The sequence below is a fragment of the Rhinolophus ferrumequinum genome, chromosome 21, assembly GCF_004115265.2.
Source record: "Rhinolophus ferrumequinum isolate MPI-CBG mRhiFer1 chromosome 21, mRhiFer1_v1.p, whole genome shotgun sequence".
In the NCBI taxonomy this organism is placed as follows: domain Eukaryota; kingdom Metazoa; phylum Chordata; class Mammalia; order Chiroptera; family Rhinolophidae; genus Rhinolophus; species Rhinolophus ferrumequinum.
In genome coordinates, this window is record NC_046304.1 from 40,352,848 (window position 1) to 40,378,513 (window position 25,666).

At 40.8% G+C, this 25,666-nt stretch overlaps 2 protein-coding genes across 3 annotated transcripts in view; one reads left to right on the forward strand and one right to left on the reverse strand.

Moving 5' to 3' along the window:
• Window positions 1-25,666, reverse strand: part of GOSR2 (golgi SNAP receptor complex member 2) — a 149,807-nt gene that overhangs the window by 80,407 nt on the left and 43,734 nt on the right. The gene's annotated exons all lie outside the window — the stretch shown is intronic.
• The window catches only part of LOC117012797 (leucine-rich repeat-containing protein 37B), a 32,056-nt gene that overhangs the window by 807 nt on the left and 5,583 nt on the right, over window positions 1-25,666 (forward strand). The window contains exons 2-11 of the mRNA XM_033089235.1: window positions 178-1,604; window positions 3,958-4,029; window positions 9,767-9,838; window positions 12,447-12,518; window positions 13,181-13,261; window positions 18,304-18,375; window positions 19,068-19,142; window positions 21,286-21,404; window positions 23,550-23,688; window positions 25,042-25,345. Coding sequence (XP_032945126.1) covers window positions 178-1,604; window positions 3,958-4,029; window positions 9,767-9,838; window positions 12,447-12,518; window positions 13,181-13,261; window positions 18,304-18,375; window positions 19,068-19,142; window positions 21,286-21,404; window positions 23,550-23,688; window positions 25,042-25,345 — 2,433 coding nt within the window. The remainder of the gene's footprint in view (window positions 1-177; window positions 1,605-3,957; window positions 4,030-9,766; window positions 9,839-12,446; window positions 12,519-13,180; window positions 13,262-18,303; window positions 18,376-19,067; window positions 19,143-21,285; window positions 21,405-23,549; window positions 23,689-25,041; window positions 25,346-25,666) is intronic.

The following is a 25,666-nucleotide window of genomic DNA, read 5'->3' on the forward strand; positions in this document are numbered from 1 at the left end:
CCAACCCCTCAGGAGGCCCCAGCAAAGCCTCCAGAGGAGGCTGTAGCTCAACGGTTAGTGCATCATGGGGGATATATTCCATCTCCAAGTCAGAATGAAGCTCAGCTGTCATATTGGAGTCTGGTGGTTACCGTAACTCCAGAAATCACTAATGAGGTTAATATTTCTCCAACCCAGCAGGAGGACCTGGCTCAGCCCTCACAGCGCCCTGAGGAGGATGAAGCTTCCCCACTCCAGCTGGAGGACCTGGCTCAGCCCTCAGAGCCGCCTGAGGAGGTTCAACCTACTTCAATTCAGCAGGAGTCCCAAGCTCAGCCTGCACAGCCTCCTGAAGAGGTTGAATCTTCTTTCGTCCAGCAAAAGGCACCAACTCAAGCCCCCGAGTTCCCTACCATTCCAGTAAGTAATGACATTGTACCTGGACTTGCAGGATTGTTTCAAGCTTATGAGTCAAACCTGCCCAATGTCACACTTAACTCCGTGGATGTGGAACTTACTGTAACTCCAGAGCCTACTAAGGACGTTGAATCTTCCACAGTCCAGCAGGAGGCTCCACCTCAGCCTCCAGAGCCTTTTGGACCTCAACCTTCTCCAACCCAGGAGGAAGCCTCAGCTCCGCCTCCAGAGCCCCCTAATGAGGCAGAATCTTCTCCAACCCAGCAGGAGACCCCAGCTCAGTTTCCAAGGGAGGTAGAACCTTCGGCAACCCTGCAGGAACAACCAGCTCAACCTCCAGAGCATGATGAACTGAGAGTTTCAACTCCAGCTCAGCCTCCAGAATCCTCCCCGGGTGTCCTAGATCAACCTTCAGTGCATCCTGAGGTGACAGTCTCCCCTCTAGGTTCAGGTGCAGCTCATCATCCAATATCGCCTCCTGTCACAATGAAATCTATGGATCTGTGGTTTTCCCTAACTCCCCCCGAGCCCAATGAAGAGATGAAAACTCCTGGCCAGCAGGAGGCCCCTTCACAGGCCCCTGAGAAGACAAAATCATCTCCAGGCCAGCAGGGGGCCCCAGATCTACCTCCAGAACCCCTTAAGGAGGCAGAACCTTCTCTGACACAACAGGGGGTCCAGGCTCAGCCTTCCGAGGCCCCACAACAGTCTCCAGAACCACCTAAGAAGGTTGTAGTACAACCTCCATTGTATCAGGAGGTGACAGTTCCAACTCAAGGTGAGGGCGAGTATCAGCCTCCAATGTCACCCAGCGTCACAGTTCCCCCTTCGGACCTGGGCCTTGCCGTAACTGGAGAACCTACCACGGAGGCTAAGTCTTCTGCAGCCCTGGCCAAGACTACAGCTCCTTCTCCTAGGCACCTGGAGGTGACACTTCCACATCCAGAGCAGGTTCAGAGCCAGCATCCAAACCTGACTGAAGTCACAGTTCAACCTGTGGACCTGGAAGTTACCGTCACTCGCGAACCAGAGTCATCTGAGACACTTCCTGCAACAACTGAGCAGAGTGCTTCCAGAAACATGAACATCTGTAAGCTGTGTACGTGCACAAATGGGACGCTGTCGTGCACAGGTCTCAGCCCAGAGCAGCGGCTCCACAGAGTGCCTGAGCTCAAGTCCCACAGCTACAACGGCACCTTGACCATCGTGTAAGAATCCCCTTTCCTCACTCCTTCTCTGCATCCTGCCTGACATTCAGCCTTTCCCTCAGTGTCTTCCTGGACCTTTCTCACCTCCCCAGCCCCCGTGACTGACTTTCTGTTTTGCCTTTAGGCTCGTCAACTATTCCTTATCTTCATTCTCCTTCTTACTAATGTTCCCCTCTTCTCAAGTGTTTCACTAGTAATTGACTTTATTATTTTTCCTTATCCGTTTTTTAAGCCCCATCATTTCATTCCTTAAACTCTACTCTCCTGTCACGTTTGCTCCACCTCTTTAGAGCAAGTTGGCCGTCCCCGGGTCGCATTGGTAGCGATACAACAAAGTGCTTAAGCGTGGAGATTCTAGAGCCAGGCTGACTGGGTTTGAACCCAGGTCTGTCATTTATATCTTTGTGACTCAGCTTCCTCATTTGTAAAATAGGGGTTATGATAGTTACCATGGCATAGGATTGTTGTAAGGTTTTCCTGAGTGAATACATGTAAAGCACTTATATCAGTGCCTAGCGTGTGTGTGTGTGTGTGTGTGTGTGAGCTGTTATTATGATTTCATCCCTCAGTTACGCCCAGAACTCATGTTTTATGGATAGCCCCCATGTTGTGCCCAAGCCAGGTTAAGGACTGTGGCAACCTCAGACTTATGACATTTTCTCTAGAACTTGACAATGATAGGGGGGAAGAAAGGGAATACACATAAAAAGGGAGGTGATGGATAATTAAGTACTGAAAGAGATACAGACCACAGGTGCTGTATCTCACCAGAATCTGTAGTCACTGTGGTGTGGAGGGAAAGCTGCATGGATTAGCTAGAACTTTCGCTGGGACTTGTATGAATGGCTATGATTTGTAAATAGAGGGAAAAAGGAAAGTACAGTCTAGGCAAAGCCATGGCTGCAGGAATTCTGAGTATTTAATAGACCGTTCTGGCTGTAAAGAATTGGGTTAGGAAGCAATGAAAGATATGATTATGAAAACCTTGGCTGTCAGCTATACGGGTTTGATAGTTCCACTGTGATATAAGGAGAGCCACTGAAAGTTTTCAAGCAAGAGAGACAAATGATTAAAATAAGAGGATCGTTTTAGATTCCATATGTAGAGTGGTCTGGAGAGAAAAGCTTGATTCAGGGAGACCAAAGAGAACGCTCTAGCAATATCTAGGAGTAACGTGAAAAGGAGCTGAATCAGAGTGGTTGTGACAGGAGTAGAAAGAAAATCCTGAGACCACTGTAAAGGAAGAACTGGCTAGAGTTGGGGCTGGGGTGTGTAGGAAAGATAAAAATCAAATATGACCCTGTCAAGTTCCCGTCCTGGCTGATGAGGAGAACGATGGTGGGATAACAGGTGGAAATACAGCAGTTGGGAAGGAGAGCCCGTTTGAGGGAGATGAGTTCAGTTCTAGGCCTCTCTTATTGGTGAGCGTAAAGCAACCAGAGGCCTCTGGCTGTGGAAATGCCCACTAGGCAGAGGGGCAGACAGGTGTCTGACTTTGTGTGACCTTCCTGAAAAGTGTGCATATAACCTGGATAGGTAAGTTGCTCCTGAGGAAAGAGGACAAAGCAAAAGATAATGATTCCAAGTCCTCCACGGCGTTAGTGGCTGAAACCGAACCTCAGGATTTTAACAGTTTCTTTTAAACATGTGTAATTTATGGCTACATTCTCACTGTTTTTTTTTCAAGTCACAGAAATGTTAGGATAAAATGTGAAAATCCCGCCCAACCCTCCCTTCCACTCCTGTTGTCATTTTGGTGTGTGTCCTTCCTTCCAATCTCTCCTGTGCTCTTCCCCCCCATGAGGTAATACTTTGCTCCTTGCGCAGTGATTTGTGCTATTCCCTATGCAATACGTCTTTGAGATCTTTCCATTTCAGTCCCTTGCATTTGAAATTGCCCGGATCCTCTAACCCCGGGAGAGATTTCACTAGAGGCCACTGAGCCATACTTTGGTGTGTCCTGGCATAAGGTTTCTTCACGTTTATTTGTTAATCATTATTAATGTTTTTGCCAGTTTTCTGTTGAATGGTTTATCATGTTCTCATTGATTTGTAAATAGAGTCATTTTAGACACAGAAGTGATTTTGGAATAAAGACATTCAAAGTCATTAGCGGGCATTGCCTACCCAAGATAGGAAGTTCATGCTGTGACGAGATGCCTCATTGCTTGGCCAGTGGCCCCACAATGATGTCTTTATTAATTGTGCAAACTGGGAAGCTGGTAGCTGTGGAAATTAGAAAGCTGGTATTTTCTGCATGTGAATATTCCCTACCAGTCTGCCATGATTCTTTTACTTATTCTGTTCATTCTTTTGCTACCTATTGAAGGATATGAACTGTGTTTCTTCACAGAAATTTCCAAGGAAACTCTATTTCTTACATTGATGAAGGTATATGGAAGTCATACCGCTGGGTTGAGACGCTGTGAGTATGTTCTCTCTAACTATGAATACAAAAACTAACTGCTTGGTAAGGTCCTTCTTGGTCCAGAATTTTAGTGAATCACTGCGAGATAAGGTATTTCTCCATCCATATTTCAAATGAATCTCTATTGATTGCAATTCTATGTTTATTTTTAAAATTAAATTTGGGAGGCCCTCTTTCAAATACAGTCAATTTAAACGAATTTTTCATTATGACAAATAATACATGATTATATTCTCAATATATAGAAACGAAATAACAGTCATAGTGACAGTCCTCCTTGTGCCCTCGGCCCCCACCCCTGAGGTAACTGTTACTCTGAGTTTAGTATATATCCTTCCTGACCTTTTCTCATGCATTTGCCTACATGCAAATTTACAGACAGCAAAATAGGTTTGTTGTGTGATTTTCATTCTTTTTTACATAAATGGTAATATCCTACAACTTGATTCTTTCACCTCATGCTGTGTGTTAGGTTACCTTCCTTCCCAGTACATCCTGGAGGTTACCCCATTCACTTAATCTCCTGCGTAATATTCCATAGTATGGATGTATCACAGTTGAATAATTCCCCTACTGATGGGTGTTCAGATTATGTCCAGTTTTCTTGCTACATGTATTGCTGCAACAAACATTCTTGTACATGTGTCTTTGTGAACGTGGGCAGGTGTCTCTGTAGAACAGATATTTACAAATGGAATTGTTGGGGTGAAGACTATATAGACATAAACTTTTAATTGCCCTCAAAGAAGTTGTGCCAACTCACACTCAGGTCAATAGGCCATGACAGCATTCATTCTCCATACCCGCCACCAGTGCTGTTCTCCATTTTTCGCTGATCTGATCATCGGTGAATAAAAGGGGTCCCATCTGATTTGAATTTTTGTGATTACTTGTGAATTTAAATATCTTTACATGTTTATTGAACATTATTTCTTCTTGGAATTTGCCTTGTTCTTTCCCCTATTTCTGTTGTTTATCTTTTTTTATTGATTTGTAGAAAAAGTAAGTTTAGGCAATAAGATTTTGGGGGGAAATATTTACATTAAAAGTAACTACCTGGCACTTTTTTGTGAGAGTCTATGTGTCATATTAGTTCAACTTCAGCAGACAAGTCATAAATGACTTCTGAATTAATAATAAAAGACAATAGCGTTAGTAATCTGAAAATAGGGATTATGACCACCCTAAAATAGATCCCTCTCTTAGTCTGACATCTTATTGGTAAGGAGAAAATGCTACAACCAGGCAGGTTTTTAAACTTACCAGTATGTATTTCTTTAAAACTATACATAGTTTATATTTCCCATGACAGTGTCTGTCTTGGAGATTTTATTTCCCAAACTTGTAAAAAAAAAAAAATGAAAGTCATTCGGCACAAGAAATAAATAACATTTAATTATTCTGTTAGAGGTTAATCATGGATGTTTCTTAAATGTTAGTTCATGCCTGGTTTTGATAATTTCATGGTGTAAGAAATTTTTAGATCTGGCTTTAACTCTGATTCCTGATAATTTTAAATTTTGTGCTTCAGACAAAATGAATATTTGGAGTTCTACAGATCAATGTATTTTGTATCACTTATTTGCTTATTTGAAGTTCTTTTGGGGGGAATTTTTTGGTGACTGACTCATTCTTAGTCTAAACTTTCCTTCTAGGTTAAATTATTTTTAAAAATTTACTATCCTGTCATCCAAACAACTTCACAAAAAGAAACCCAATTGATATAAAATACATACATGCTCGTTAGTTACTTCCTGTCTTACCATAATATTCAAACTCCTAACCAAACAGTCTGACATGGGCATCAGCCAATCAGAGAAGACCTTGTCACAAACACCTGAGGAGCCCCATCTCTTCTCTGTGCTTATTGTCCTCGGCAGCTTTACATTTTTTTAAAGACACAATTAGTATTCAGCCATTAAAAAAAAAGAAATCTTACCATCTGTGACAACATGGATAGACCTAGAGAGTATTATGACAAGTGAAATTAAGTCAGACAGAGAGAGACAAATGCCATATCATCTCACTTATATGTGGAATGTAAAGAACAAAACAAAAAGAGAAATGGACTTGTAGAAGCAGAGAACAAACTGATGGTTACCAGATGGGAGGTGGCTTTGGGGGCTGAGTGAAAAGGGTGAGGGGATTAAGAAGTACCCATTGCCAGTTACAAAATAGCCATGGGGATGTAAAGTATAGTGCAGGGAATATAGTCAATAATTTTCTAATGACAATGTATAGTGCCAGGTGGGTACTAGAGTTATTGGGGGATCACTTCATGAATTATATGAATGTCTAACCACTACACTGTGTACTTGAAACTAATAGAAAACAATACTGAATGTCAACTGTAACTGAAAAAAAATAATAAAAGAAATTTTTAACAGAGCTCACAAAAACATCGCTCTGAAAAAAAAATAGTAGTACGTAGTATAGACAACTTTCATTTTGGCTTAGTTTTTTTTCATATATCATTGTTTCCTACGAACATTTTGTATATCATCTATATTACACACAGATAGTTTTGTTACGTGATTGGGAAAGTAGAGTTTTTTCCAACTTTTTATAGTTATGAAAAGGGTTACTATAAACATCATTGGACACATTGATTTGTGTTTTCTTCTCGGATCATTTTCATGGAAATATGAAACCGTTACCTAACAGAGGTGAGAACACAATCAATCATAGCATCACCTGTTGACCCTTCCTTCTTCACACATATTCATACACTCACGGCTGTTCCTTCTAATGCTGTCAATTTCAAATTGAGGTCAGGGTCTTTGATGCCTTCTCAGGACTCAGAGTTCTTTGTGGGAATTAAAGTTTTTGAGTTTTTATTTTCATGATCTGTTTTCAATGTGTGAAAGTATATTCTGTTCAATATAACTACCTCATAACTGAGAACTCTCCTTGATTTCAGTTACAGTTTCCAGGCAGTAAAATGTTGTCAAAAGCTGTGAGTAAAGCATTAAGCCACGAGAAAATAATTAAGTTATGAGATAGAATTCATTTAAATATGTGGCCAACAGACACTGTGAGGGGGAAAGTAGAATATTTTAAATGCAGAACACGATAGAAATATTATAGTTTCACAAGGCAACATAGCATGTTCTCAGCTCCTCAAGGCTCCTGAAGGATGTACAACTTAATATTAGCTGCAAGGATGGGGATTCTCCCCGCAAGAGACACTTACTTACCTTTGACATCCTCTAGAGCTTCTTCTGTACTGGCTCTCCACTCCCTCACTCCTCTCTTGATGACCCTGACTATGTGCTTTCCTGCTCATCAGCTATAGGAAACGGGTGCAGACTCCCCCCACCCTCTGACCCAAGCATGTTTCTAGTCTTGACTGCGAGACTAGGTAAAGCAAAGTCCTTAACATTCCTGGGCTGAGCCAGTTGTCAGGCTTGTCTGTGGATCATTCCTGTCCCTTCCTTTTTCATTATGGAGAAATCATTGGATGGACCTCTCAGTTTTCTCACTTATTCTCCAACTGTTATTTCTGCCATTCATATACTGAGTTTTTTTTATTATTATTAATGATAACACCTCATTTGCATAAGCTTGAGTTGATTCTTTTCAGTAGATGTGTTACCTGCTTACATCTGTCTGAGGATATTAATTATGCTCTTCTGAAGTCCTCTTGCGCTTTCTCTGTTAACTCTGATTCGTTGGCTATAAGCTCTTGCAATTGTTTTTGTTTTCTGTCCTTAATGGAGGTGGCTTTCTCACGTTATTTGATCACTCCTGAGTGCAATTCATCTTTGTAAGTGAGATGCTACTTCTTCTGTTTTCCGGCTCTAGGGGAGAGGTGAAATGAACTGCTAGGGCTTGTCATTCCTCATGGATCCCCGTAGAATAAGGAAGAGGTGGAGGTGCCTTCTGGTGGCTAATCAGGGAGTGAGTCCTTTTCCTCCAGGCTCTTGGGACCCTGCCCTCTTTCTAATACCAGATGCTCCTCCCTGGAGGAAGACACCCTTTGCTGCCTGGTGCAAGGGGCTGAGGTCTGCGGGCTGCTCCCAGGACGTTGCTGGTGGGGAAACTTTTGTGGAGCTGCTCCCAGGCTTTGAGCTAATTCATGTATGTTGTGATTTTTAAACGATATCTTTTCTATTATTGTTCAGGACTTTGGTGGAGGTCGGAGGGGTAGGACTTGGCATGTTCAATCTGCCAACTTGAAATAGCATAACTTCTGAGGAAAACAATTTTGTAGCCCTATTATATCTTAGCGAAACTCGGGCAAATCTGTATCAGGATACAAGTACAAGAATGTTCAAAGCAGCACTCTTTGTAATAACTAAAAACTAGAAAAATCTAAGTATCCACCAATGGTAGAATGAATAAAGAGCGGTACAGTCATACAATGGAATACTATTCATTAGAAACATAATGCAAGTCACATAAGTCATCTTAAATTTTCTGGTAGCCACTTAAACAATAAAAGTAAAATGAAACAGTGAAATAAATGCTACTATATTTGATTTAATCTTTATATCCAAAATATTATCTTTTCAGCACATAATCATTTTTTACATTATTAGCAAGATATTTTGCATTTTTTCACATTAAGTCTTCAAAATATCTAAAGGATTTTCATTTCTTATGTAATCAGTATAAAAATGGTTAATGAGAGAGTCTACATTCTTTTTTCCATACTAAGTCTTTGAAGTCTCAATTTGGTGGCTAAATGTGTATCAGAAATACTTGATCTGTATTTAGAGCTTATAAAATTTACAGTTGAAAAAGTAACATCACATACTCAACTTGTTGCTAGCATACTTCATGTTTTCTAATAATTGCATTAACTATCAGTTTTTAAGTTTAAATATTAAATCAACTAAAATTAATTAAGTTAAATATTCAGCTCTTCAGTGACAGGAGCCTCTTTCAAATATTCAGCAGCCACATGTAGCTGGACATGCAACACTAGACACTGAAATTCACCACACTCAGCCACATGCAACAATATAATGACTTTACACAATCATGTTGAATGAAAGAAGCAACATAGAAAGTAATACAGCTAATAGGATTCCATTTATATAAAGTTCAAGAAGAGGCACAACTAAACTATTGTTTATGGCTGACATTTAATAGGTAAAAGTACATTAAAAACGCAAGGGTATTTTTATCAAAGTCAGCACAGTGGTCACCTCTGGGGAGTCAGAGAAACGGGCACGCTGGGGCTTCTGGGATGCTAGCAATGCTCTTTCTTGCCATGAAAGTTGTTACACAGTTATTTGCTTTATAATTATTCAAGTGAACATTTATGTTGCATGTATTTTATGTACATTTTAGTTCTCAAAAAAATTTTTTAAGGGGGGAAAAAATGGAATGACTTTACTTGCAGCCCTAATATACTTCTGTATAAGAATTCCATAAGATTTGTGGAAAGAGAGGAGGAAATGGCAGTTCTGCCAATGTTGGTGCCACCCAGAGTTGGGTTCTAACAGAGACTTCGTGATCTAGAACGTAGGCATAAATTATCCGATTTGATGGGAACAGTGGATAAAGGTGTGTGTGGGGGGGGGGGTGGAGCGAGATGGACACAAAGGAGGACATGAGGAGAAAGGTTTGACTGAAAACAGAGCACCGCTCACCAGCCCTAAGTTAAATAAGAATTCGTGTATTTCGGTGGCACCATTACCCAGGTTTCCCCCACATAGAGTTCTGTGTAGTAAATAGTTGTAGTTATTTTGCATTTTGATCCGGAAATAACCTTTTCGTTTTTCAGAATTCTCAGCGAAAATAATTTGAGTGAATTACATAAGGATTCATTTGAAGGCCTCCTATCCCTCCAGTATTTGTAAGTTAATTTATTATATTTATTTATGAGTTTTCAGTTATATTAGCAGTAAAATAAATAAGCGTTTCAAATGAGATAATCCCTACGATTTCTTCCAGCAATAAAATTCTACAATTCTGTAAGTCTGCATACGGTTCCACCCCATTCCCGCATTAAATACCTCCTATGCGTTTTCAATTTTTAATTATACAGACAAGATGTACATAGGAACAGCCCATTCATTATACAGGAAATGGTAATGAGGTCTGAATAATTATAGACACCAATATGAACCTTGTTATATAAGTGTTCACATACCATCTGCTTATATTTATATTTAGTTTATGGCCCATGGATCAAATACGGCCTGTGGTCCGTTTTATACAGCCACTACGATTGGAATGATTTTTACATTTTTAAAAGGTCTGTAAAAGAGAGAAACAAAGAAGAAAATGTGGTTACATGTGTCCTGCAAAGTCTAAAATATTTGCTGTTGGGCCTTTACAGAAAAGGTTTTAAAAAATTGATTTAGTAAAATGAGAGGAATTCAAGTTAACCTCAAATTGTCACCTACAGGGCATGAAAAGCTCAATTTTTATTGTTTGTCCATGGATCCAGAGCTGTGTATGCCATTAATTTGTATTAGTCTAATTAATGATGCTTTTAGAAAATAGATTCTACTTGCAAATGTACAAGGCTTCAGGGAAGTAGGTATAAAGAGCCCCAAACGACACTAAAAACAGTTTTTTGTATTATGAAACTTTCCAAACCTTAGGCAGACGACCACTTTTGTATCGGTCTTTTGGGTACCCCTGCCATCTGGGCTCCAAACCTCATGAACACATTTTGAAGGAAAAAATGAGGTAACTGCTCAATAGACTAGGTCGTTCATTACTTCTACTGTGAAATACTTTGTCAGCTGGTTATTTCGTGTTAGCAGAAGGATTCTCGTTCATTTTTAAAATGCCAATCAATAAGAAAGCTACAAAGAATATGCCAAGCACTGTACCTAGTATGGTAGGCACAGACGGGTAAGACAGGGTTCCCACCCTTCTAGGATCTCACGATCTCACAGGGAAAATAAACATTTGAGCTCAAACCATAGTGCACAGGCACTAAATTGCAGACAAAGTACTGCAGAGGCACAGAAGAGGGAGCCATGAAGTAAGAAAACTGCATTTCTTTTAAAACGGTCTTTTTCCTCCTTCTACTCACTCCCCAGCTATTTGGTCATTTTGTAAATATTTGGTTTGCATTATGTTCATGTGTCACTTTTAAACATGGCAGACAATGCAGATGAGCAAGACCTAGTCCACACTTTCAAGGAGTTTATGCTCAGAGGAAATGGGATGCAAAAATAGTTAACGGTACTAAAAAGGAGAAATGGATATCGGCAATGAGAGATGTAAATCGATTTTGGAGCACAGAACAGGGAGCAAAGACTTCATGTTGGATCAGGGAAGATGTTACTAGCGCATGCTGTTTGAACGGGACCTCAAAGGACCACTGGGAATCATCAGATTGACATCTAGGGAAGAATAAGCTTGCAGAAGGAAGAGTAGGAAGAGGCACAACACAGGAAAAATACCGAGTCCCTGTGGAGTACAAGCCAGGAGAGGAGATTAGAGCCACGTCTGGGGCTTCACAGGCCACGCCAAGGATAACAAGCCCGGCTTCCATGTCGTCACAGCAGTGCTCTAGGACAGACTTCAGCCTGCAAGGCAATCACTTCCAGGGCTTGTTAAAACTCAGGCTCCACCCCACAGGACTAACTCAGTCAGTCCAGGGTGGGGCTGAGAATTTGCATCTTCAGCAAGTTCCCGAGTGATGCTGGTATTGGAGCACCACTTCCGGAGAGGTAATCTGGTGACGCTGTGCATGATGGCTTAGAAAGGGAGACACGAGATAGAAACACCAGTCAGAAGACAGTTATACCCATCGAGGTGAAAAGTGAAGAGCTAAGCTGGAATCCATAGCAATAAGAGTCAACTATAGTCAGGACTCGGTGTTTTCAAATAAAGATCCAATGCCATGTTGTTGTTTGCTGTCCCACACCGTGCAACTGAAGCAGATAAATTCATGGAATAGTAAGACAATATAAAACCAAAAATTAATTTCTATTCTTATGCTAGAAAGCCGAATTAGTTCAAAGTGATATGTTAGAGGAATAACTTCCTTGCAAGTTATGTGAAAGGGTGTCTTTTATTTCTTCTGGTATTGATTGGCCTGGAAAAACAGAACCAAACCAAGAACAGTGTGTAAATATGAGGATATTCCTTTTAATATTAGAAATTATAATTACATATAAAAACTTTGATCTTATACTCCAGAGTTTGATGAGACCACAAAAGGTCACGTAATCAATTCTTCTGCTCTCAGGAAAGATTACCTTCAAAATCTATCAAGATTATATAGTTGTTTGTTTTATTTATGAAACCATGAAGGTGAGACTCTCAACAGTTAAGGGCAGACTTAGGGACCCTGGAAGGTTCAAATAACATCTCCTAAGGCTTAGAGTTCAGACAAAAGCTACTTATGCGATATTATCACTCGAACCTCTACTTGTCATTCCTACTAATTAGATAGCTGACAGCTAATTGAGGCAATATGTTTCTTTTACTTTCTCTAGAGATTTGTCCTGCAATAGACTAGAATCTATTGAAAGACGTACATTTGAACCGCTACCTTTTCTGCAGTACATGTAAGTTATAAATATAACTTCCTCATATTTGAAGTTTTTATGAAAGTTAATTGCAAACTTCGTTGTTATTTTTTTGGAAATATTAACATTTTGTTAGTGGAAAACTATTAAAATTATGTAGCGAAGCCTTTTGTCTCTAGCAAAGATTAGTGTGAGAATTATCTCACAGATCAGAATGAATTGTTCTACAGCACTGGTTCTCAACGAGGGCGCTTTTGCACCCAGGTGACAGTTGGCAATATCTGTAGACATTTTGGGGTATCAGAACTGCAGTTGTGCTATTGGCACAAGTGGGCACAGGCCAGAGTTGCTCCACAACATTCTACCATGCACAGGACAGCTCCCCATGACAAAGAATTATCCAGCCCAAATGTTACTAGTGCTGAAGTTACGTAACCCTGTTCTAGAGAAATACCAAGCCTTTAATACGTGTATTTAGCGAGCACTTACTGTTTTGTATCCAATGCACCACATATATAAACATGAAAGTATAAATCATAAGCAAATATCTTCCACAGGGAGATTTTTTTTAGTGTATGGAGGGAGTATTGACGGTTGTTTCATCATATATAAATTAGAATCACTGCCAAAGGATAAACATTCTGAAAGAATATCTGTTATCTTCTTCTTTTGCTTGTGTCTTTTTTGTTTGTTTTTTATAGAAATCTTGGGTGCAATTCAATCACAGAACTGAGCTTTGGAACGTTTCAGGCCTGGCATGGAATGCAGTTTTTACACAAGGTGTAAGTGAAATAGGAGATGAATGCATGAAAAAAAAACTGCGTGTAACAACATCATACAGCGATTGGTTAGCTGGGCATAAGCCCAGTGTGAACTCTGAAAACTATGTCCTAAGATCCATTCATACGTTTTCACATGAGGAAACAAAGGTACAAAGAGGCCAAGAGACTCGCCTGACTCGTGGATGGCACGCTCTCTTCCCCCGGTACTGATCTCGGGCAGGGACAGTAAAGGCGCCAAGCCAATAACACTGAGGTGGCCTTGGCGTGGGAATCCCAATGGTGCAGCTCCCACATGTGAATGGTGCTGGAAATCCCGCTTTTGAATTTAAGGTTGATTCCTGCTCGTGGGCTACACACCTAACTGCTAAAATGTATGCAGCAAAGAGCTGGAAGGATTAGTTCAGTGCAGAGTTCTCCAGGGAGCGAAAGGTGTGGGTGCTTCCTCAGCCATGAGTGTCTTTGAAATGGGAAAACAGAAAGAATTCCTAAAAACCTGCCCCAAGGCACTTCTCTCCCCAATCACCTAGAGCATTATTTTTCAGAAAAGTATCTGCCTCTGACGTGAATTATCTGTGGGCAACAGGAAACTTTGAGTTACGGAAAAAGATGCTGTTTCTATTAAGCTGTAGTATGAAAAAATACTCCTAAAGAAATACACTGCGGTAGCCTCATTCCAATTCCTTTCCTGAATATTCCTCAATAAGAACAGTGGGTTTCATTCCCTTTCAGCTGGAAAATTCTGTGATTTCTCTGTGACAGAAGCAAACCATAGTGGGTATGTTCAATGGTGTAAAAGGGACTTTAGAGTCAAGGTGAAGATCATCTTGTAAACCTGACTTTGGGAGAAGACTGTCTCACCTGTCTTGTGGTTCAGAAAGCCGGTTTCACAGAGTTCATTTCGGGTTAGATGAAGGTGCTTAGGGTGCATCTGGAGCTGGAGTAACGGTTCCTGCAGATACCCCACTGTATCGGGCTTCCCTCTTCCCTCATTAACTTGCTGATGTCTAATTGGGGGAAAGGACACTGAGGGTCAGTTTTCCTGTGGTCAGCGCATCAGAGAGCAGGCTCATTGGGTCTCTCCACCAAGAGACCTCTAGGAGCGTCAATACAGTGTCTTAAACTACCACCTTTATTAAACATTTCGTGACACTGAGAGTGAGTCCCTTGTAAGAATCTGAGTTTCACTGTAGTTCTGAAGGCGACGCAGGGGAACAAATTGTGGAATCACAGTTGATAAAAATTAAGGAATTCTTTCAAAAACATTCACAGAGTACCATGCCCACTGTGTGTCAGCGCTCTACTACGTGCTGAGGGCACAAAGGAGAATAGGACAGGGACTTTGTCCCCAGGCTACTTTCATACTGAAAGGATGAAGATGGATGTTGATGGAAAACACACCATTCCATGTCAGCATCTCAGAGCCACGCCAGCGTCTATAGAGCAGGGTAACAGGATGGGGTGGGGTGGAGTGGGGGGGAGGTGACAAAGTAGGGAATGGGTGGTAGGTTAGAAAAGATTCGTCCTGGAGGAGTTTATCTTGAGTTTCGGGGTTCATCTTAAATGTGAGCAAAAGGTAATTAGAATCAGAGCTACATGGTGTTAGGAATAAATTAACACTCACATCATGTGATCCGAATAGAGCTGTACTCCTAAAACTAATGCACAGTTACTTTTAAAAGATTGTCACAGGACAGTTAAGTCTCTATAGAGGGCTGTGCTGCTTCTTTGTTTGGGGCCAAATATTTTTAGTTGACAAAGCTAATTTGCTTCAGAAAACATTTGCCATAGTGACATATAAACTTTATTGCATCTCTTTCCAAAGGCAAGTTGCCAAGGGAAGACGACAACCCTCGAGTTAAGTCCTTTTATCATCTATATGACATATTACTGGGGTATTTATAACTTGAAACAATATCTTCCCTGCATTAAATAAGTTTGTAATAAGTTTGACGTGGATTTATCAAGAACTGAATGAGGCTTAAGCTCCAGGGCTCTTCTTCCCTTGCATAGGCCCCTTCAGAGGTCTTGGGCGGGACCCCAGCAATTCGTATATTCATAATTTTCCATGTTTTGGTTAGGACTTCCCAGAATAGGTGAGGTTCAGGCTCCCCAAAACCTTGATTCACCTCTGGGTTTCACGTAATTATAACTCAGTGCTTCTTGAATGAAGTCTCTACGTTATTGACAAACACCAAGTGAACAAGTCAGCGCTGTGGTCAAGACTCTATTTTCAGTCTGAAATCCGTCTCAAGGACATGCCAAGAGGGTTATTTACAACGTACCACTTTTTGAATGGTAGTAAGAATCATGTATCTTTCGGATGAAATGAGGAATGAAATATGGTATGGAAAGCCAGCAGTGGTTGAGAATCTTAAATGTTAAGTAGACTTTTTTTTTCTGAATTTAAGGTGCATCTCCTTTATTCGCTTACAAAGGTCCAGGCTGATGGCTTATTTAAAAAATTCTGAGTCACTTCTTTGATTCTAACAATAAAAAGCTCCATGATTTTAGAAGCCTACGGACTCTGCAATGTAGGAAGCTTATACCTTTTCCAGGTAGAGCACAGTCACATGATGGCTTGTCTGAGGTACATCAATTTTGTGCCAAGAACACCAAGGGAAAATCCAAGCTTATCCATGTTGAATGATTGACCCCACTGTTGAGAATATCAAGGAGGTAGGTGTGGCCACAGTATGAAGGCCAATGGAGCTGCTGGCACAGAGACGCCCCAATGCTCCCCTAGTCAGCCAGCATTGGTTTCCTTTAGCCAGCTGTGAACATACAAAAGTTAACACACTTCAGGGGACTGTCATCACTTTTTGGTATGGACATCTCATTTCTCAGCTCTTCCTCTTCAGCTTTTTGGTTAGGCTATTTTGTGCCCCAACTATTCTATTATTCATTGCCTCAGCAGCTGCCATGTTAAAATATTTACCTGTAATTATTTTCCAAAGATGCCCCCTGAGAAGAGGCTTTTAGCAGTAGGCAGCTCTCAGTCAGTTCAAAGACAAGCCTTTCAAGTGAGGTCTTCCAGGGAACCCCCAGACAGGTAAAGAGACAGTTCTTTGGGAATGGGGTTTTAAAGGAACTTTAGCTCCATTCACAGATCATTGTTCTTACAGAAGTTCGCCATTGTTCTTGAATAAATGCTCCCAGGATTGCTGCAAACTGTCGGTTAAATGTCCAGAGTTTGAAAAGTTTATTCTGACAATTTTTTTTTAATAGATTTTATTGGGGAAGGGGAACAGGACTTTATTGGGGAACAGTGTGTACTTCCAGGACTTTTTTCCAAGTCAAGTTGTTGTCCTTTCAGTCTTAGTTGTGGACGGCACAGCTCAGCTCCAGGTCCAGTTGCCGTTGCTAGTTGCAGGGGGCACAGCCCACCATCCCTTGCAGGAGTCGAACCGGCATCTTGTGGTTGAGAGGACGTGCTCCAACCAACTGAGCCATCCGGGAGCTCAGTGGCAGCTCACCTCAAGGTGCCAGGTTCAATTTTAGTTGCAGGGGGCGCTGCCCACCATCCCTTGTGGGAGTCGAGGAATCGAACAGGCAACCTTGTGGTTGAGAGCCCACTGGCCCATGTGGGAATTGAAATGGCAGCCTTTGGAGTTAGGAGCACGGAGCTCTAACCGCCTGAGCCACCAGGCCGGCCCTGATTCTGACAATTTTTGTCAGTTGTTTTTTGTGGCTTTTTAGGGATGACTTTTCAGATGTCCTTATTTCACCGTTTGTACTGATTTGCCCACAACTTGGTTTTAAATCTCTAAAGTCTCCCTGACAATAGGCTAATGAAATATTTAACCATTGGAGATGATTAGGGAAAAGGAATCAAAACAGAAAATGTAATTCTCATAGAGGCTCTCCCAGATGAGCAGATGAAATTTGAAAAAGTGTTTCTGTATTTAGTGGTCTCAAAATTAAGGTTAAAGTAGCAGCCATTTTAAACCCCTTTTCTTCACAGAGGTTAAACACAAGCTTTGGAGTCAGACCTGACTACAAATTCCAGCTCTGTTTCTTACTAGCTTGACAAGCTAGGACAAGTTATATAACCTCTCTGTGCCTCAGTTTCCTCATTTGTAAAATGGGATAATATCATGTATAACGTAAGGTTATTGTGAAGATTAAATGTGAAATGCTTATCACATATGCCTGGCAGCCCAATAGATAGTTAGCTGTGATAATTATCTTTATAATATTCTGCAAAAGTACACCAATGATTCTTGAGTAAAGTTAAGCTAAAGGCAGATTTTCTTTTCTTTCTTCCTGTTTCTTTGTATTTTGTTTTGTTTTGCTTATTTGCTTTTTAAAAAATGAGAAGAAAATCTATTCTAGCATTTGGAATAAATATTGGCATCAAAAAACGAATTTGTTTATTTTATTGATTTGTAACAAACATTTATTAAATACCTAGTAACAGTCAGGCACTGTGTCCGGTACAAATGGCAATAAAGGTGGTCCCTGCCATCAAGGAGCTGACAGTCCAAGAAACAGACGAGTGTCACAGACGAGTGTCCCAGACATACAATGTCACAAAGGCTGTAATACAAGAATACACATGGGAATATATCATGGGAATATGGCTTTCACCAGTTCCTCTGACATTTATCCCTTCTCTGGCTCCAAAACCAAGGGATTGGTACTATTTTTGTCTTGAAGTGGGTGGTTTAAACTGGAATTTAAAAATTTCTGGAGATGAAAGAAAAGCACCTTGAATTAAGGAGGACACTAGAAATAGTATTTCCTATAGAGCAAGAGCTTCCTGTCAGCAGGGTCACTTCTAGGGTTTTCAATCTGAGAAGTTCTTTGGCATACTTTTTCTTTGCTATCCATTTTTTTTCTTTCTCTCTCTTTTCTACTTCATCGTCTAGAGACCTGGGTAGTTCCCAAAGGAAGAGTGTTTTATAGATTCGAAGCATGATTTTATAGGTAAAGACCGAAAATGATTTTTTTTACCTTCAAGTTTCATACCAAAAAGATGAATATAAACTTTCATAGCAGTTATTGAAAAACGCAGATAATTTTAGTTCCATTGCATTTTTCAGCATTCTCGATCGTAATCCTCTGACAGCTGTTGAAGATTTGTATCTTTTAAAATTGCCAGCACTGAGATATTTGTAAGTATGGCCATAATCGCATGGGTTGTGAGATGATTTCTCCTCTTTTTTTACTTCCATCAAAGATTAAGTAGTTCGCATTTTGGCTAAAATGTGGTAATTTAAATTTTATCTGGGTTATTGAATAAGAGTTATCAACACAGAAAATAATTAGGAAAGAGTTATTACATGGGCCAGACAGCCAGCAGAGGAGGGAGCAGTGTTGAAGAACACATACAGACATGGAACGTATAGAAACACCATTTACCCCAGGAAGCGAAGAGGAGTAACTTGCATGTTATATACAGAGGGTGCCCCCCCAAAAAAGTATACACATTTCAAGAAAGGAAATAACTATTAAAATTGTAATATTCAAAATATACTGATAACAAAAGATGAATACAAGTCATATATATACATTTTTTTGGCACCCCTGGTATATTTTAAAATGAGTAATCGAGAGGTGGATGCAATTGAGAATGAGAAGTAGGATAATGGGGGAAAAATAAAAAAGAATGTACTGTTCAGCACTACGGTATTTTTTTGATGAGGCAAATAAATTTTTTCAATAAGAGCTCTCTGAAATGATCATCGATGGCAAGTAAACTCTTGAGCTGGCTTGACAGAGAACCAGAATTGATGTAATCACATTTTTAAGTATGGAATTTTTGTCTTTGGGTTCATATCATGCACATTTGGATTCTCTCCTTCAGAGACGTGGGGAGAACGCAAGTATCGCTTGCAACAATTGAGAGCGTCCTCATGATGACCCTTGAACTGGAAAAACTGTAAGTTGCTTTTTTGTACATTTCTTTTCACTTCGTTGTTTTTTTAGGTTTGTTTTATTATTTTCTTAAGTCAGGTTTATTGAGGTGTAATTTTCATTGAATAAAACTCACTCTTTCTAAGTGTACAGTTCAGTGAGCTTTGAAAAAGATATAGTTATGTCACCACCAGCACGTTGGAGATTTACAACACTTCTGTCCCCTCAAAACGGCCCCTCACGTTCCTTTGCAGTCAGTCCCTCCTCCCACCACCAGCCCTTGGCATACTAGCAGGTTTCTGTTAGCCTGCCATATTGGAGGGGGATGGCACAAATTATTATTATTTTTTAAATATTTTATTGGGGAAGGGAAACAGGACTTTATTGGGAATGGTGTGTACTTCCAGGACTTTTTTCCAAATCAAGTTGTTGTCCTTTCAATCTTAGCTGTGGAGGGTGACATTCAGCTTCAAGTTGTTGTCCTTTCAGTCTTAGTTGTGGAGGGCGCAGCTCAGCTCCAGGTTCAGTTGTCATTGCTAGTTGCAGGGGGCGCAGCCCACCATCCCTTGCAGGTGTTGAACAGGCAACCATGTGATTGAGAGGACGCGCTCCAACAAACTGAGCCATCCAGGAGCTCAGCGGCAGCTCAGTTCAAGGTGCCGTGTTCAATCTTAGTTGGAGAGGGCGCTGCCCACCATCCCTTGCGGGACTTGAGGAATTGAAGGAGCACCCTTGAGGTTGAGAGCCCACTGGCCCATGTGGGAATCGAACCGGCAGCCTTCAGAGTTAGGAGCACGGAGCTCCAACCGCCTGTGCCACAGGGCCAGCCCCTGGCACAAATTATTTTATAATATTCCCTTATTGTCCTTTTATTATCTATAGACTCTATAGTGTTGTCACCCCGTTCATTACTCATTTTGATAATTTGTGTCCTTTTTTGATTAAGCTGTCTAATTTTGATCTTCTCTAAGAACCATTGATCTTCTCTAAGAACCATTTTATTGATCTTCTCTAAGAACCATTTTGTCATTTCACTTCCTCTCTGTTTTTCTGTTATATGTTATTTATTTCTGCTTTAATCTTTATTTTGTCCTTTCTTCTCTACTCTGTGATAAATTTGCTCTTATTTTTCTAGTTCCTTAAGGTACCGTGTTTCCCCGAAAATAAGACCAGGTGTTATACTAATTTTTGCTCCAAAGGATGCATTAGGGCTTATGTTCAGGGGATGGCATCCTGAAATATCATGCTAGGGCTTATTTTCCAGTTAGGTCTTATTTTCAGGGAAACACAGTAGAAGCTGAAGAACCTGAGTACTGCATTAGCAACATCACACGTGTTAACATTTTGTGTTTTTGAAAATAGTTTCTAATGTCCCTTTGAGATCTTCTTTGACCCATAGGGTTGCATGTTTCCTAGTTTCCAAATATTTGGATATTTTTCAGATCTGTTCATTCTAATTTTATTCCACTGTGGTCAGAGAACATATATTGAATGACTAATATAATTTAAATTTATTGAGACTGATTTCATAGCTAATAAATTTTTGTAAGAGGCCAGAATATGGTCTATTTTGGAAAATGTTGTGTCCACTTGAAAAAACAATGTACATTTTGCTGATTTTGGGTGGAGTGTTCTATAAATATCAAGTAGGTCAAGTAGGTTGATAGTGTTATTCAAGACTCCTATATCCTTACTGATTTTCTATCTACTTGTTCTATCAATTATTGCAAGAGGGATATTGAAATATCCACCTGTAACTGTAGATTTGTTTGTCATTCTCACTTTTCCTTCATATTTTGAAGCTCTGTTATCAGAAGCTTCTTAGAAGTCTTCCCTCTTCCTGTGTACTCTCAACCCAAAGTGAGACTTTTGGAATGGGAGGAGACACTTCTGAATTAAACCACAGATCAGTTACAACCATTTCTAATCCCGATCACTTTTATTGTAGGCATACCATACCTGCTGCCATCCTTCTGTTGGACACCTCTGTCCTCTCTATTTAGTTACAATGTTCAAGAGCAGCAAACGGCCAACTGGTCCCTACCCAACTGTCCAGGCCATATGCCCCAAGAGCTCCTTTTTGCACAGCCCTGGGGTAACCTTGACCTACGCTTCTACCTACTCAAGTAACTGCTTTGCCACTAATTTCTCTGTGTTTCCATTTATAGGATCTTACCCAGTCGTACGACCTGCTGCCTCTGCCAATTTAAAAGTGATATTGAGGTCGTCTGTAAGACAATAAAACTGCATTGTGACACTGAATGTCTGACAGACATCACATATTGTGGTGAGTCTGAATTGCCTGATTAGAATTTTTTAATTTTTATTTTACTTATGTATCCCCCCACAGGTCTTTTTTTCTTTATTAAAGTTTATTGGGGTGACAATGGTTAGTAAAGTTACATAGGTTTCAGGTGTACAATTCTGTAACACATCATCTATGTATCACATTGTGTGTTCACCACCCAGAGTCAGTTCTTATTCTATCATCATATATTGAAAACAACAAAGGAACAAGACAAATAAACAAAAACTCATAGACACAGACATTAGTTTGGTGGTTTCCAAGGGTAAAGGGTGGTGGTGGTAGATGAGGGTAAAAGGGATCAAATATATTTTACTTATATTTTAATTTTCTATCTTTAATTGATAAGTTTTTAAACTAATAATGTAACTGCATCTTTTATATTCATTCATGCAGAGTTCAACTCTGTAATTGTCTAAGAATGTGTCCCTTGTTAACAGTCATATTAAGGAACAGCAGAAAGGAATGGAAAGGGGAAGGTAATTATCACTAATGGCCACATATTGTGTGTCCTGCTCTCTGCTTGCTGCTTTGCCTCCAAATGAGAATTAATTCATAGAGCGCCTCACAGATTATAAAGTGTTTTTTATATGCATTAGGTCTCAAGTGCCCTTTGCCTTACGGACAGGTGTAGATACACTGTGTTAGTTTTTGCAATTTTATAAAAAGAGTACAAGCGATGCTGTTTTATTTGGACCTGAGAGTTTCTGCTTCCATCACCAGAAGCTGCCAGTCAGCCCTTCTGATGGATGAGAGTGCTCGTGTATTCTTAGACGGCCAAACCCTCAACTTGCTCCGAAGCTCAAGATTTTCTATGCACAAAACACTTGGGTGCTTTTAAGTATTTTTCTACATATTAGGTTTACTGGCACCTATTTGATAAGTTCCAAATGTGCTTTCATGCCAAGATAGCTTGAATACCAGTCTCTGCCTGTGATCTGGGGGACATCATAAATAATAACACTTTGCTTCTGATACAAAGACAGTGCAGCTTATTGATCAAAATAATTTTTTACCAATTACATTACTCCCTTCTCCCCCAGAGGTGGGCAGAACAGGCATTTTAATCTCCTTTACAGGTGAGTAAAACGAGATCAGAAGTGTTAAGTGCTATAGTCTAGTAGTGCCCGGGCTCCTGCTTCCAGTATTGGGCTCTCTGCAAACCCGTGCTCCTCCTTTCTCCTCTGACCCTCACCACCCTTACTTCCTCCTCTGACCCTCACCAGCACCAACAATACTTTTAATTCTTCTGGAACCGAAACCCAATTGTGCAATGATACACTTGACCGTCTCACAGTCCTCAGCTTTGGATGGTTCCCCAAGTAAAGCTGAAAATACAAGAAATGAAATGAAATAAAAGTCGGCACACAACGAAAGTTACTTTTTTCCTTCTGCATTTTAGGATCTCAAGTATTAATCCATAGATTTATTTTTGTGGATAGAACATTCCACATTGGCATAAACCTGGCAAATCTCATAACCTACGTCCTAGATGCCTGACCCAGATTTAAGCAAAGAGCGAGGGAAGACATAGTGTTTTTCCTGTATTCAGCCTTCTGTTATGGGGGCGGGGGTATGTGGGAGCAGGGTCCGAGCAAAGGAACCCTGGGTAAGTGGAGAAGGGCATGTCCAGATGGGGAAGTGTTAGCAGTGGGTGTGGTCATGGTCACGTGTGATGGTGACAAGAACACGAGCACACAGAAGAGGTGGAGAAAGGAGGCCTCATGCTCCCTCTGCATGTGAGACAGGACAGGCTGGGGTATATGAATGTGAGGAGTCACAGTGCATCTGCAGAGCGTCTCACTGAGTGGGGTCTTCCAGCCTTGGCTTTTCTTGAGTACCGGGCCATTGGCCCTTGGGGACCAACAGAATCATTCTAAGTACAGTTACTGTATTTCACGCTATGGAATGTTCTGAGTAGATAGCCACTTTTTCAAAAGATACCTTTTCCTCCTTTTGTTGTGTTGCCAATCAGGGTTTAAGTTTGGGTTTATATTTTCCTCTCTAAATGGCACTCAAATGCTTGCTGCTTCCTAATTTATTTAACTGGGATGCATGGCTGTGGGTGGACAAAAAGCTGTCCCATCAGTCTTTCACTATCAAAAGTGGTCTTTTCTTTTTTGACAGATGAAGAAGTATCTGTAGGGAATGCAGAAGGATCGTTCATGAAGGTATTACAAGCCCGGAAGAAGAAAACAAGCACTGAGCTGACTATTGAGCCAGAGCAGCCATCCTCCGAAGAAGATGGCGTCAATTTGTCAGCCTTCAGGAACGACCAACTAGACTTCAGTGACGAAAATGATGCTATCAGTGCACTAAATTATATATTGCCTTATATCTCGGAAGGAAATCTAAAAGATGTAGAATCAACGTTATTACCACTCATTAAACTCCTTTTAACAAATATACAAGATGGAGATATGCCCCTGAGTCATTTGACAAACAACGCAAGGAACCCTTCCCTTAAGCCTGAATCCAATGATGCAACTTACAAAAATAAATTGAGGAAACTCAATTCTCTGAAAAATTTGTTAGATGCAGAAATTCAAGAAAAAATTGATGAGGTTAGAAAGAAAGAAAAAACTGTCATGCTTGTACATTCCAACCTTCCAGGTCCCAAACTGAAACGCCAAATCTTTCAGAAGGAATTGCAAACTGACCAGCCACAGGGCTACAGTCTAGCAAAGATTCAGCGTGTCCCGAAAAGGCTGCTGAGAGTGAATAGGGTCCTCAAGGGCCCTAAGGGCATCCGGAAAAGGCACTTCAAAGAAGTGGCCCATCAGAGCATCCACAGGAATCAGAATGCCCTGCCTATTGTGGAGAACACTGTCAAAGGTAGGAGACTCAGGGGGCCACCCCGAAGGGAGGTAGAACTGCTAAACATGGTACACAGGCCTAGGAAATTAGTGGAAAACTCCTTCCATACAGAGCCTTTCTTCATAAAGGAACATGAGGCAGCAGTTTCTTCTACCCTGAAACAATACTTGATGGGCAGGCCTTCAGCCTCCCCTGCTCCAAAATCTCTATCTGAGGATAAAAAATCAAAAGACTTAAGCGATACTACTTTTATTTTAGATGAGGCAAATGCTCTAGTTAGGAATATGAAGGTTTCTAAACCAATCTCACATTCCAGAAAGAAACACTTCTTTCATAAAAGTCGTTCTCACATGATGCACAAAAAAGCCAAGGCCAAAATGAGTCAAGAGTTCGGAAAGGAAGATTCTCTCAAAATTCTGATGCTTGCAAAGAGACCTCCAATATCTGCAGTGAGGAGCCTCATAAATTCCCCTGCACGAGAGGCTTTTTCATCTTCAGGAGAATTGACATCTCAGGAAAATCGTCTTCCAGAATCATTTTCTCTTTTGGAAACTTCTAAAGAAAAGAGTACTGCACAAACTCCTTTGCAAGAAAATATTTCTACACGAAAGGCTACTGAGCCAGAAAAAACTACCCTTGAAATCCCTGCCGGTGAGGATGTTTTCACGGCAGATTCGGCTGTTACTGCAGACAACTTTCTGCCAACAGTTAACCAAACCCATGAAACACAAGGGGAATACCCCTACGAGGTCACTGACTTACTCTCCAACTCCACAGGCTTCACGTCCCCATTGTTCTCATCCCCGGGTGATCAATTTGAAAATCAGCTGAACCAGCAGCTACAGTCCCTCATCCCCAACAATGATGTGAGAAAGCTCATTGCTCATGTTATCCGGACTTTGAAAATGGACTGCTCTGAGGTCAGCGTGCAGCTGCCCTGTGCCAGGCTCATCTCCAGAACAGGCCTCCTGATGAAGCTTCTCAGTGAACAGCAAGAAGTAAAGGTGTCCAAGGTAGAGTGGGATACGGATCGATGGAAAAATGAGAACTACATCAACGAGAGCACAGAAGCCCAGAGTGAACAGAAAGGGCAGCAGCCACGAGAGGTGAGGACAGCTCCTGAAACAGGGAACCTAGACTTTTAGGACTTGCCACAAAAGCGCCCAAGCACAAAAGCCAGGAGCGCCTAGTCTATATCTTTTCTTGGCCACGTAACTTTGGCTAAGACAGCGATCTCCCACTTTGCTCCTTTAGAGAATGGTACCACTGCTCCTAGAGTAGACGAGAAGAGGACCTAACACACAAGATAAAAAAATTGTAGAAGAAAATGCTAATGTTAAGATTACGTAACCCATTAGATTTGATATCTTCTTTAAGAACGTATAAGCTATCATACAGAGGAGTAGTTTAAGGATAGCTACTCTTTA